A 12,208-nucleotide genomic window follows, 5' to 3' on the forward strand; every position below is an offset into this window, starting at 1 on the left:
TTTATGTCATTATTAGATTCAATTGGCTTTTCTCAGAATGTAAATGGATCAACTCAGTGTTTTAATCACACATTACATCTTGTCCTAGCATATCGTATGGAAAATGAAGGATTGACAGTATTTACTCATAACCCTCTTTAGTCATTTCCTCATAACATTTGAATTTACAATAATAGACACTGAAATTGGAAAGACATTTTGTTTTGATAGACACTTATCTGATGATGCTGTAATTAGATATAAGTAGTTAGCTCCTTCATTGTTTCAGTGCCTTATGTTAGTGATGTGGATTCCAGCAACAATAATTTAACTCCAACATAAACAGATTATTTTGTTGATAGCACTACAGCATCCCTAAGTACAACTATAAATTTAGTTGCTCCTCTGAAAAAGAAAGTGATAAATCGGAGGAGGGTAGCTCCATGGTATAATTCACAGTTGCACAGTTCAAACTCACATAGCCTGGAAAGATAGTTTAACAACTAAACTAACAAAAAAGCCTCTACATAATATTAGAACAGCAAACAAGTCATTAATAGAAAAAAACAAGACCAACAATATCCCAGATTTCTTTTCAGCACTGTAGCCAGGTTGACAAAGAGTCACAGCTCTGTTGAGCCATCTATTCCTTCAGCCCTCAGCAGTAATGAATTTTATGAGCTTCTTTACTTGTAAAATTGTTGGCATTAGAGATAAAATTCACAGCATCCTTCAGATAGCTGTCAAAGATGTATGTACAGTGGCACTAAAAACCTCTGTAGGACCAAAGCAATATTTGGATTCTTTCTCTCTTAATTGATCTGTATGACCTCACTTGAATAATTACAGCATTTAAACCCTTAACGTGTCTTCTAGATCCTGTCCTGACTAATTTGCTCAAGGTTTTTCCATTAATTAATACCTTCATATTAAATCAGATAAACTCATCTTTATTAACAAGATGTGTGCCCCAGTCTTTTAAAACCATTGTAATTAAACCTTTACTTGTTTTAGCCAACTATAGGCCAATCTTCCTTTTATCCCTAAAGTTTTAGAAAAGGTTGTTGTCAATCAGTTGGTTGATCATTTAAACAGGAAGTTACCAATGATCTCCTCATGGCTTCAGACGATGGACTTGTCTCTATACTTGTCCTGCTAGATCTTAGTGCTGCATTTGACACTATTAATCACAGTATTCTACTGCAGAGACTTGAAAGTGTGATCAAGGTTACAGGAACTGCATTAGACTGGGTTGAATTCTATCTGTCAGACAGATTCCAGTTTGTCCATGTAAACAATGGTTCTTCTATATATGGCAAACGAAACTATGGAGTTCCTCAAGGTTCTGTGCAAGGACCAATATTATTCACATTATACATGCTTCCCTCAGGCAATATTATTAGGAAGCATGGTATAATCCTCTATCACTACGCAGAGGATACCCAGCTATATTTATACATCCCAATCATCTGGCTAAACTCCAAGCATGCCTTAAAGACAGAAATTATTGGATGACCTGTAATTTTCTTCTTTTAAACTCAGACAAAACAGAAGTAATTGTATTTGGCTCTAAACATGTCAGAGATTCATTATCTAATAATCTGGTTTCTTTGGATGGTATTACTTTTTCCCCCAGTGCTACTGTGAAAAACCTTGGTGTTATATTTGTCCAGGATATGTCCTTTAATTCTCACATAAAGCAGGTGACCAGGACTGCTTTCTTTCACCTTCGTAATGTCATCAAAATTACGAAAATCCTCTCTCAGAGTGATGCTGAAAAAGTAGTTCATGCATTTGTGTCTTCCAGTCTGGATTATTGAAACTCATTACTGTCTGGTTGTCCAAATAACTCTTTAAAAAGCCTCCAATTGATTCAAAACGCTGCTGCAAGAGCAGTGAAAGTGAAAGAGCAGTAAATTTACAATCCTCCTCCTTACATACAAGGCCCTGAAAACCCTAGCTCCATCACATCTGAAATACCTCATTGTATCACATTGTCCCAACTGATCACTACGATCTCAAAGTGCAGATCTAGCTGAAGGCTCTACCTCCCATTCTACTTTTTGTAAAATAGCCTTCAGCTATGAGGTTTTGTCCAGTGAAACCAGCTCCCAGTTTGGGTTCGGGAGGCAGACATAATCTCTACTTTTAAGGTCAGTATTAAAACGTTTGATAAATCTTATAGTTAGGTTGATGGATGAACAATTCTCCAACCTGGCCATGATTCCTCTTATACTCTCAAACTGTCACATAAGATCATCAGCTATATCTTGTTTTATTAGATTCTATGGGTTTCCTTGTCTTATGATTTCATAAGATCTCAATAGATTTTTAAGTGTGCTTTTAATATTTTTTTTAAATCACCAATCTACTTACTTTTTTCATAGGAAAAAAAATATATATTTAGTACCTAGGTCTGGAGGACTCTCTTCAGCCACAGTTTCTCCCCTGCTACTTTCTGTTGTTGCTGACAGGAGCATGAGCTGAAAAATACAAAGACACAAAACACATAGTGAGATACAGTCATTTAATTGTACCTATGTTTACAGGGCAAACTTAATTGAGTGTATGGAAATTAGCTCAGTCTAGGGAAAAATAGCCTAGAGGCAGACATGTATAAAGTACTAGACACCCAGACTTGAGTAAAAGTACAAGTACAAGTACTCAAAAAAGTGACTTGAGTAGAAGTTGAAGTCTTCTTTAAGCACCACACTTAAGTGGAAGTTCAAAAGTATTCAACATTTTTGTACCGAAGTACTCCAAGTAGTTCATTTTAATATTTACCACTCAAGTAAAGTAGAAAGTAAAGTAAAAGTGCAAGTATTGTGTTATGTAGTTATTCAAGAAAGCAGAAAGCAGAAACCTAAAGGGCACTCACAATTACTTTGACTGTAACAGCAGTACAAGGACAGGAATGTACAGATGGAGTACATGTATATGGAGTCTCTCACTATTGTAAAACCAACTAAAGCTGTCAAATGCCACACACAAGGGTCTCTTATGTAAAAACAAAATAAGTGATAAGAGCACGTTAAAACACTGGGCTTAACTCTTTAACAAAATCAGATCAAGTATTTCCCTTCAGTTGGTTCTTCCATCTCGAAACAAACTAACAAAGCTCAAGTATTCTCAATGCAGACAGGCAGCAAAGCAAAAGACAGACCCAGACCAGGAGCACATACTGCGGTCTTCTTATGACAGCTCGATCACTTGATTCAGTCAGTGATCAATTGGATTGGATTGGATTGGATTGGATTGAATTGAATTGAATTGAATTGAATTGAATTGAATTGAATTGAAGCATGAGCAGGAACGAAATTACGCACTCAGGTCCTGGGTTGTTACCCATAGTAACTATAATATATAGATACTAAGTAACTATGATATAGATACAAGTACACAGTGTGTAATACTAATACTAGTACTCTCAATACTTTGTGAGTATACCAAACACCATGTACACTCAATTCCCCAATGTGTGGAGGTCAGTACTTAAAGTTAAAATTTTACCATTAGCAGCTCTGTTCTGTTTAATACTCATTTCTGGGCCACTGTTACCTGACCTAGCCTACATTTGCCCAACGGACTGGTTAGTCTTGACCCTCAATTGTTTTTTCACACTCTTTTAAAAGTAAAATCATACTTGATATCCCAGCATGATATCAGAGACATTTTTGACATAATTTTCCATGTTGTGTTAATTGTATTTTCTTTTTCTTTCTTTTTTTTTTAACAAAAAAAAAAAAAAAAAAAAAAAGGTCTGCTGATGTTGCAGTCTGACTGATGTTGTGCATTCATACACTATTTATACACAAAGCATAGCACTGCAATTGCATGAAGGCCCGTGTCCGTTCTCTGATGAGTCAATGTTTTGGAGGCACAAGGCAGACCTACACGATATTAAGAAGGTGGTCATAATGTTATGCCTGAGATTATATATCAGATATATGGAGAGATTTAATTTTTAGCATGGCTCAATTGGTGATTGAGTTGGTGATACACTATCCCCACAGTTGGAGTATATAACTGATAGGAAAGGAAAGCTATCTAAGCTACCTTGGGATGACTGGGATGTTCCAATCAAATTCGTTTGGCCACCAATCCAATACTGATCTTTTAATATTCTGTATCGATTGATCCGAGTCCTGATAGAATCTTGTTGTCAAGTTGTCCTTTACAATCTCAAAGTAAATAAACAAAATTTCCTCCCCTGGAGATTCATAAAGGCTTTTCTTATCTTATATGGACTCTCCTAGTTTATGTTTGCACCATGTGACAGTATTAAGTCCAATAAATGGGGCTGTTGAAGTGAATTTAGAATTTGGTCAATATGTCAAACCTAAAACAACTTCAAAAAATCTGATCGTTCTAGAAATTCCTGGACTGGTATGATAGCAATCTCTTGATATCAGTCAGGACATCCTAACTGCAGGTTCTGAATTCTCTTGCATTTTACCCTAGTGGATCTTTCCAAAATACAGTCACCTCATGTTGTTACTATAAAGCAGAGGTACAGCATGCTGCACAACACCACACATTTCCTTGGCCCTTCAAAGTCGGGCTAACCAGTACATTTGTTTATCCACGTAGAACACAAACAAAGGAGATATTTGGCAGGGACTCCAACATAGCATGCCTTTTTAGCTCTATTGATGGTGCTAATGTGTGTATCCAGGCAGGGGTGATGGCTCTCTGGTATAATGCTTGATAACAGTGGCTACACCTTAGAGAAGATGCGAATGATGACTAAATATTTAAAAGAGTAAAGCTGAAAGACCAAGAGACCATGTCCATCATAGGGATACTCAAGCACAAGTGTGCTTAGACTAAATAGGAAATATATTTATCAGAGCATACATTACAATCAAACTGGTATTGGTTATAAAAATATATGTCCTGGAATGATGTGTAACTATTATATGACTTTTACTTTTTAGATTCCATTGCTTTTAGATTCCACAGTGAAATCAGGAAGTAGCTTCAAATACATAGCAGCTGTGTTGAACAGTATGTCTTTTGTTCCTCTCCCAACAGAAGGTCTGATACCACGGAGATGTGGAACATATTAGAGACATAGCTGCAGAGGATCGGGGAACATAGGACCTGGGGAATATAGGTATGCCCCCGAATCAACCTACTGCACGCGTTGGACTGTTAGTAACTTGTTGATTTGGATTACATAACAGGACAGAACCAAACTGACCTGGACTGGAATGATATTGATATTTTATTTTATTTTCAGAATATAACAATAATAATAATAATAATAATAATAATAATATTGGGATTGTTTGGATGATTGTGTTTAACTTTAATTTGATTTATTAACATGTTTTTATTTACCTGTAAAAAAAAGGGGGGGAACAAGAATTTCCTTAGAAAAAGAAAATAGTAAGAGCAAAATAGCCAAATTACTTATCAAAATAAAGTAATAAATTCTAAATTGCCTAAAACTACAGACTATTTAATTAAAATGATCTGAAATAAATGATTCCTAAATTAGGAGAAACAACAAAAGGAAAAAAAAGAAAAAGGGTGACCTGCAGGACACAGGTCTTTTTTTTTTGTATTTCTTAATGAATATTGTGTATATAATATGTTCCTGCTTTTGTATTCAAGTTTGGGCTACTTTTGTAGTGCTTTCCCACTCATTTGAGCCTAGAACTGGTCCAATACCTGTTGTGTGGACTGACACAAGTGTTACATTAATGCAAGAGAAATAATTAATGCAGGAGGAATTTCTTGTTTTTTTTTTTTTTATTTGTTTTTTTTTATTCTTTTGATATGAGTGTATGTACATAGAGTTGTAATTTTTGAACAGGGATTTTTTTTTAAAGTGCTCAGTTTATTTTTTTATGATTGCATAAATACCGTACAAATGTCATTGTTAAACAGTTAAATGACTCAGTCTGGTTATTTTCATTTTTTTATTTTATCATATTTCATCTTTTACTACCACTTACGCTCCCAGCTGTCATCAGACAGGTCACCAGTCTATCGCTGGGCTAACACAGAGACAAACAATCATTCACTCACACTCAACAAGCATGTCGTTGGAGGGTGGGAGGAAACCGGAGTACCCGGAGAAAACCCACACAAACACAAGTATGAGAGGCCGTTTAGGAAATAACTCATATTTGCTGTCACATGTTACATCATACTCTCTCACAAACACTACTATAGTCTCACACACTTACTACTATAGTTACACACACACACACTTACTATCATACTCTCACAAACACTAGTGTAGTAACACACACTTAGTATTATAGCTAAACACACTATCATACTCTCTCACAAACACTACTATAGTCACACACACTTAATATCAAACTCTCTCACAAACACTACTATGGTCATACACAAATAATACTATAGTCATGCACACATACTATCATACTCTCACAAACACTACTACAGTCACGCACACTTACTATCAAACTCTCTCGCAAATACTACTATAGTCACACACTTACTATCATACTCTCTTACACGCTATTATGGATGGAACAACATGATAGTGAATGTATGAGAGAAATTTATGCCATGTGTGCAAGTATAGTAGTTTGTGTGAGAGTTTGATTGAAACGGAAGTCAACTTGAATTTTCAGTTTCTGATTGACTCATCGTGGGTGTAGGTACCTGGATGTGTCTGCAACAGCATGGAAGAGAGGAACTTTACGTCACTGGGAAGACCACGCCCCCATTTGGGTGAAAACAAAAAACTAGCGGTAAATACAAACCTCCACGTAATCAGTGTTTATTTTGTGTTGCTAGCATTCATCAGCTGCAAAGCGGGTGAAATAGCTACCGTTAGTCAGGCAGACACATAATATCGTCGCCGAGCAATGACCGGTGACATTAAATAGAAAAAAATAAATAAATAAAATATGTTTATCTACCGACCACAAAATGGGTGAACAACCCCACTCAGTGGAATTGATGATGGCTGTATTACCCGGTGATTCAATGAGGTAACAATAAATGTCTGGTATGACACCTCCAGCCACTGAGTGGGGTCGTTCACTCATTTTTCAGGCGGCAGATGGACATACGACTCCTTTTTTTTTCTTTTTTTTTCTATTTAACATCACTGATCATTGCTCGGCAACGACATTATGTGTCTGCCTGACTAACGGTAGCTATTTCGCCCGCTTTCCAGCTGATGAATGCTAGCAACACAAAATAAACACTGATTACGTGGAGGTTTGTATTTACCGCTAGTTTTTTGTTTTCACCCAAATTTCGGCGTGGCCTTCCCAGTGACGTAAGGTTCCTCTCTTCCATGCTGTTGCAGACACATCCAGGTACCTACACCCACGATGAGCCAATCAGAAACTGAAAATTCAAGTTGACTTCTGTTTCAATCAAACTCTCACACATACTACTATACTTGCACACATCGCATATAATTCTCTCATATATTCACTATCATTGCTCCATCCATAATAGTGTATAAGAGAGTATGATAGTAAGTGTGTGACTATAGTAGTATTTGTGAGAGAGTACGATAGTAAATGTGTGCGACTATAGTAGTGTGTGTGCGTGACTATAGTAGTGTGTGTGTGTGACTATAGTAGTGTTTGTAAGAGAGTATGATGTAACGTGAGCAAATATGAATTATTTCCTAAACGGCATCTCATACACAAGGAGAACATGCAAACACCACCAACAAGGGCTCATCTCATCTTCTGCCACAATTTATAATCCCAGCCATCTTCAGGAGAGGCAGGGTACACACTGGACAGCTCGCCACTGTGCTGCCCTATTTATTTTATCATATTCTATCATTTTTTTTCTCATCTCATCTTGGGGTGGGAGGAAACCAGAGTCCCCGGAGAAAACCCAAGCAGACACAGGGAGAACATATAAACACCAACCAGAAAAGTTCTAAATCCATCCATCCATCCATCCATCCATCCATCCATCCATCCATCTGTCCGTCCACTTGTCAGAAGCCTCTCAGAGTTTAGGTTCCTGCTCCATGTCTTGCTGGAGGATGTCTTCTTCAACATTATGTCTATCTGAAACCCTCATAATGACAATATGTTACAGTGAGCAGTGCAGTTACCTCAATGATTGCTCTTCTGCTCCTGAGTCTCTCTCTTTGTGGAACAGACTTTACTGCTCCTCAGAGTGGACATTTGCTCTTTCATGCTTGTTTGTTAAATCCTTTAACTTGACTCCAGAGTGACTGGACAGGTCGCCAGTCTATCGCAGGGCTAATGCAGAGGCAAACAATCATTCACCACTGTGCCGCCCCATTTATGCTATATTTTTTTTTCATCTCATCTCATCTTGGGGTGGGAGGAAACCGGAGAAAACCCACACAGACACAGGGAGAACATGCAAACTCCATCAAGTTGGACTCAAGCCTGGACCTTCTCACTGGGGGGCATCAGTGCTAACCACCACACACTGTGCCGCCCTATTTATCATTTTTTTTTTCATCTCATCTCATCTTGGGGTGGGAGGAAACCGGAGTACCCGGAGAAAACCCACACAGACACAGGGAGAATATGCAAACTCCATCAAGTTGGACTCAAGCCTGGACCTTCTCACTGGGGGGCATCAGTGTTAACCACCACACCACTGTGCCACCCTATTTATTCTATCATTTTTTTTTTCATCTCATCTCATCTTGGGGTGGGAGGAAACCGGAGTACCCGGAGAAAACCCACACAGGTGCAGGAAAAACACGCAAATTCCAACCAGAAAAGCTATAAATCCATCCATCCATCCATCCATCTATCCATCCATCCATCCATCCATCTGTCAGAAGCCTCTCAGAGTTGAACTTCCTGCTCCATGTCTTCTAGGAGCTCCTTGGTCAAATATTTAACCTGGTTCCAGAGAGTCTTGTTTTTACTTTGCTCTGATTCTAGGTTTACATAGAGCTGAGAAATGTGTTCCTTTTGAAAAAGACTGATCTCCTCTACTCTTTGGAGTTGAGCATTCATCTCATTGGTATATTTGAGTTGGGCCTCCAGCTCTCTCGTTTGTTCAACTTGATGTTGAAATGCTATTCTCAATGTCTGCTCTTCTTCCAAATGTTTTTCTCTCTGTTTGTGGAACAGACTTTTATGCTCTTCAGAGTGGACATTTGCTCTTTCAATCTTGTTTGTTAAATCCTTTACCTTGATCCACAGTGACTGGTTTTCATTCTCCTTTGATTCCAGTTTTGCAGAAAGCTGAGAAATCCGTTCTTCCTGCAAGAAATTGGTCTCCTCTGCCCTTTGGAGTTGACCCTCAAGCTTTTTGAGCTGGGCCTCCAGTTTCTTCAGTCGTTGAACTTGTTGTTGAAGTTTGATCCGCAATGATTTCTCTTTTAAATACTTAGCCCCCTGCTCCTCTAAGTAGACCCTTACTCCATGGAGATCATTGGTCAAATAGTCTACCTGTTTCCAGAGAGTCTTGTTTTTACTTTGCTCTGATTCTAGGTTTGCATAGAGCAGAGAAATGTGTTCCTTGTCAAAGACACTGGTGTCTTCTACTCTTTGAAGTTGAGCATTTATCTCCTTTGCATCTTTGAGTTGGGACTCCAGCTCTCTCATTTGTTCACCTTGTTGTTGAAGCCTGATTCTCAATGTTTGCTCTTCTTCCAGACATTTTTCTCTCTCTTTGTGGAACAGAATTTTCTGCTCCTCAGACTGGACATTTGCACTTTCAAGCTTGTCTGTTAAATCCTCTACTTGGATACAGAGTGTCAGGATTTCATCCTCCTTTGATTCCAGTTCTGCAGAAAGCTCACAGATCTGTTCTTCCTGCAAGAAAAGGGTCTCGTCTGCCTTTCGGAGCTCAGTCTCACGCTCCTCAACATTTTTGAGTTGGGCCTCCAGTGTCTTTGTTTGTTCAACTTGTTGTTGAAGTTTGATTTGTAATGATTCCTCTTTTTCCAGATAATTTCTTCTATCTTTGTGGAACAGTTGTTTCTGCTCCTCTGAGAAGATATTTGCTTCGTGGAGTTCAATGGTCAAATATTCTACCTGGTCCCAGAGTCTTTCATTTTCACTTTGCTCTGATTGTAAGTTTGCAGAGAGCTGAGAAATGTGTTCCTTGTCAAAGACACTGGTCTCCTCTACTCTTTGAAGTTGAGCATTTATCTCCTTTGCATCTTTGAGTTGGGTCTCCAGCTCTCTCATTTGTTCACCTTGTTGTTGAAGTCTGATTCTCAGTGTTTGCTCTTCTTCCAGACATTTTTCTCTCTCTTTGTGGAACAGAATTTTCTGCTCCTCAGACTGGACATTTGCACTTTCAAGCTTGTCTGTTAAATCCTTTACTTGGATACAGAGTGTCAGGATTTCATCCTCCTTTGATTCCAGTTCTGCAGAAAGCTCACAGATCTGTTCTTCCTGCAAGAAAAGGGTCTCGTCTGCCTTTTGGAGCTCAGCCTCACGCTCCTCAACATTTTTGAGTTGGGCCTCCAATGTTTTTGTATGTTCAACTTGTAGTTTAAGTTTGATTTGCAATGATTCCTCTTTTTCCAGATAATTTCTTCTATCTTTGTAGAACAGTTGTTCCTGCTCCTCTGAGAAGATATTTGCCTCGTGGAGCTCAATGGTCAAATATTCTACCTGGTCCCAGAGTCTTTCATTTTCACTTTGCTCTGATTGTAAGTTTGCAGAGAGCTGAGAAATGTGTTCCTTGTCAAAGACACTGGTCTCCTCTACTCTTTGAAGTTGAGCATTTATCTCCTTTGCATCTTTGAGTTGGGTCTCCAGCTCTCTCATTTGTTCACCTTGTTGTTGAAGTCTGATTCTCAGTGTTTGCTCTTCTTCCAGACATTTTTCTCTCTCTTTGTGGAACAGAATTTTCTGCTCCTCAGACTGGACATTTGCTTTTTCAAGCTTGTCTGTTAAATTATCTACTTGGAGTGCCTGGTTTTCATTCTCCTTCGATTCCACTTTTGCAGAAAGCTGAGAGACCTGTTCTTCCTGCAAAGAAATGGTCTCCTCTGCTCTTTGGAGCTTAGCCTCAAGCTCCTGGATATGTTTGAGTTGGGTATCCCTTTCATTCCAACCAAAAATATTGCGAAACAGCTTCCTGGCCCAGTTGTTAGTGCCCAAGACTGATAGGAACGGTTTTAATGACATAGCTTACCTTTTCTTGAAGATACTCTCAGTAGTTATTCACTCGCTGTAAATAATATGATGCAATTGAACTCACCTGAACTCAACTGAACTGAACTCAATTGAAGTAAACTCAATTAAACAACTAAACTAAACTGATCTTAGCAGGACTTACCTATTATAAAATGATGTCAAGAAATTCTTCCTTTGATCTTTCATGAATTTTGCCTTTGATGTGCCTTTCTTGATTGTGCCTTTGATGTGCCTTTGATCTTTCATGCCACATGGCATCAAAAGTCACATGATGACATCATCATCATGTCATCATCATGATGACATTGTCGGCATGATGACATCATCATCATCATTGCATCATGGGCACAGCCAAAGCCACTACAGGTTTGTTTTATCAAGTTGATATGGTACCTGCCTGCCTGTCAATGACAGTGTCATTGGACACTCATCGGCACACCCCTTTGATGGACCACTGTGAGTGGTTGGGGAATTATTATTATAAACCATCACTGGTTTAGACTGCTGACAGTTTGGTCAGGGCTAAGGTATGGTACCACAAACTGTGATTTATGCTTACTAATATTACAAAATGCCTTTAGAAGTATTTATTTAAAGAGAACTTAGATCTCTGTCACTCTGACTAGCTTTGGTTTTTCATAGATACATTTAGGTTTGGGGTGTTGTTTTTTGATGTGTGTGATTCTACTTAAATAAAATCCTACTCAATCTGGTTTAATGTTGCTTGCCTCATTCTCTAGCAGAGCTGGGTCTTAAAATAAGTTATTTTGTTGATTTCGACTGCCTTGGTTGTGGCTCCTTCCCTCGAGCTGAGGGTGGAACATGCTTATGTTCCATGTGCAGATTTTTCATCTGAGGATTTTAGGTGTAGGTTGGTTTAATTTGTGTCGAAATAATTTGTTGATGTCTCAAATAACATTTATGGGCCGTGCATTTTCCACCTAGGCCTTCAATGCTGTACAGCTTTATTCAAAACACCTCTTAATGCAATCGTTATGCCACTGCTATAGAAACCATAATATAGATGCACAAGGAGGTAACGGTTAGGGTCTTAATCTTAGAGGAAAAGAAAGTATGAAGAATAATTTTGTTCATGAAACTGGCCCTACTGACCTTCCCTTTCC

General features: G+C 38.4%; 1 protein-coding gene across 2 annotated transcripts in view; it reads right to left on the minus strand.

Moving 5' to 3' along the window:
- Positions 1-12,208, minus strand: part of piezo1 (piezo-type mechanosensitive ion channel component 1) — a 78,449-nt gene that overhangs the window by 38,009 nt on the left and 28,232 nt on the right. For both annotated transcript variants that reach the window (XM_047602789.1, XM_047602788.1), the window contains exon 10: positions 2,390-2,462. In XM_047602789.1, coding sequence (XP_047458745.1) covers positions 2,390-2,462 — 73 coding nt within the window. The remainder of the gene's footprint in view (positions 1-2,389; positions 2,463-12,208) is intronic.

Source organism: Mugil cephalus, chromosome 13 (genome assembly GCF_022458985.1).
Source record: "Mugil cephalus isolate CIBA_MC_2020 chromosome 13, CIBA_Mcephalus_1.1, whole genome shotgun sequence".
NCBI classification, from domain to species: Eukaryota; Metazoa; Chordata; class Actinopteri; order Mugiliformes; family Mugilidae; genus Mugil; species Mugil cephalus.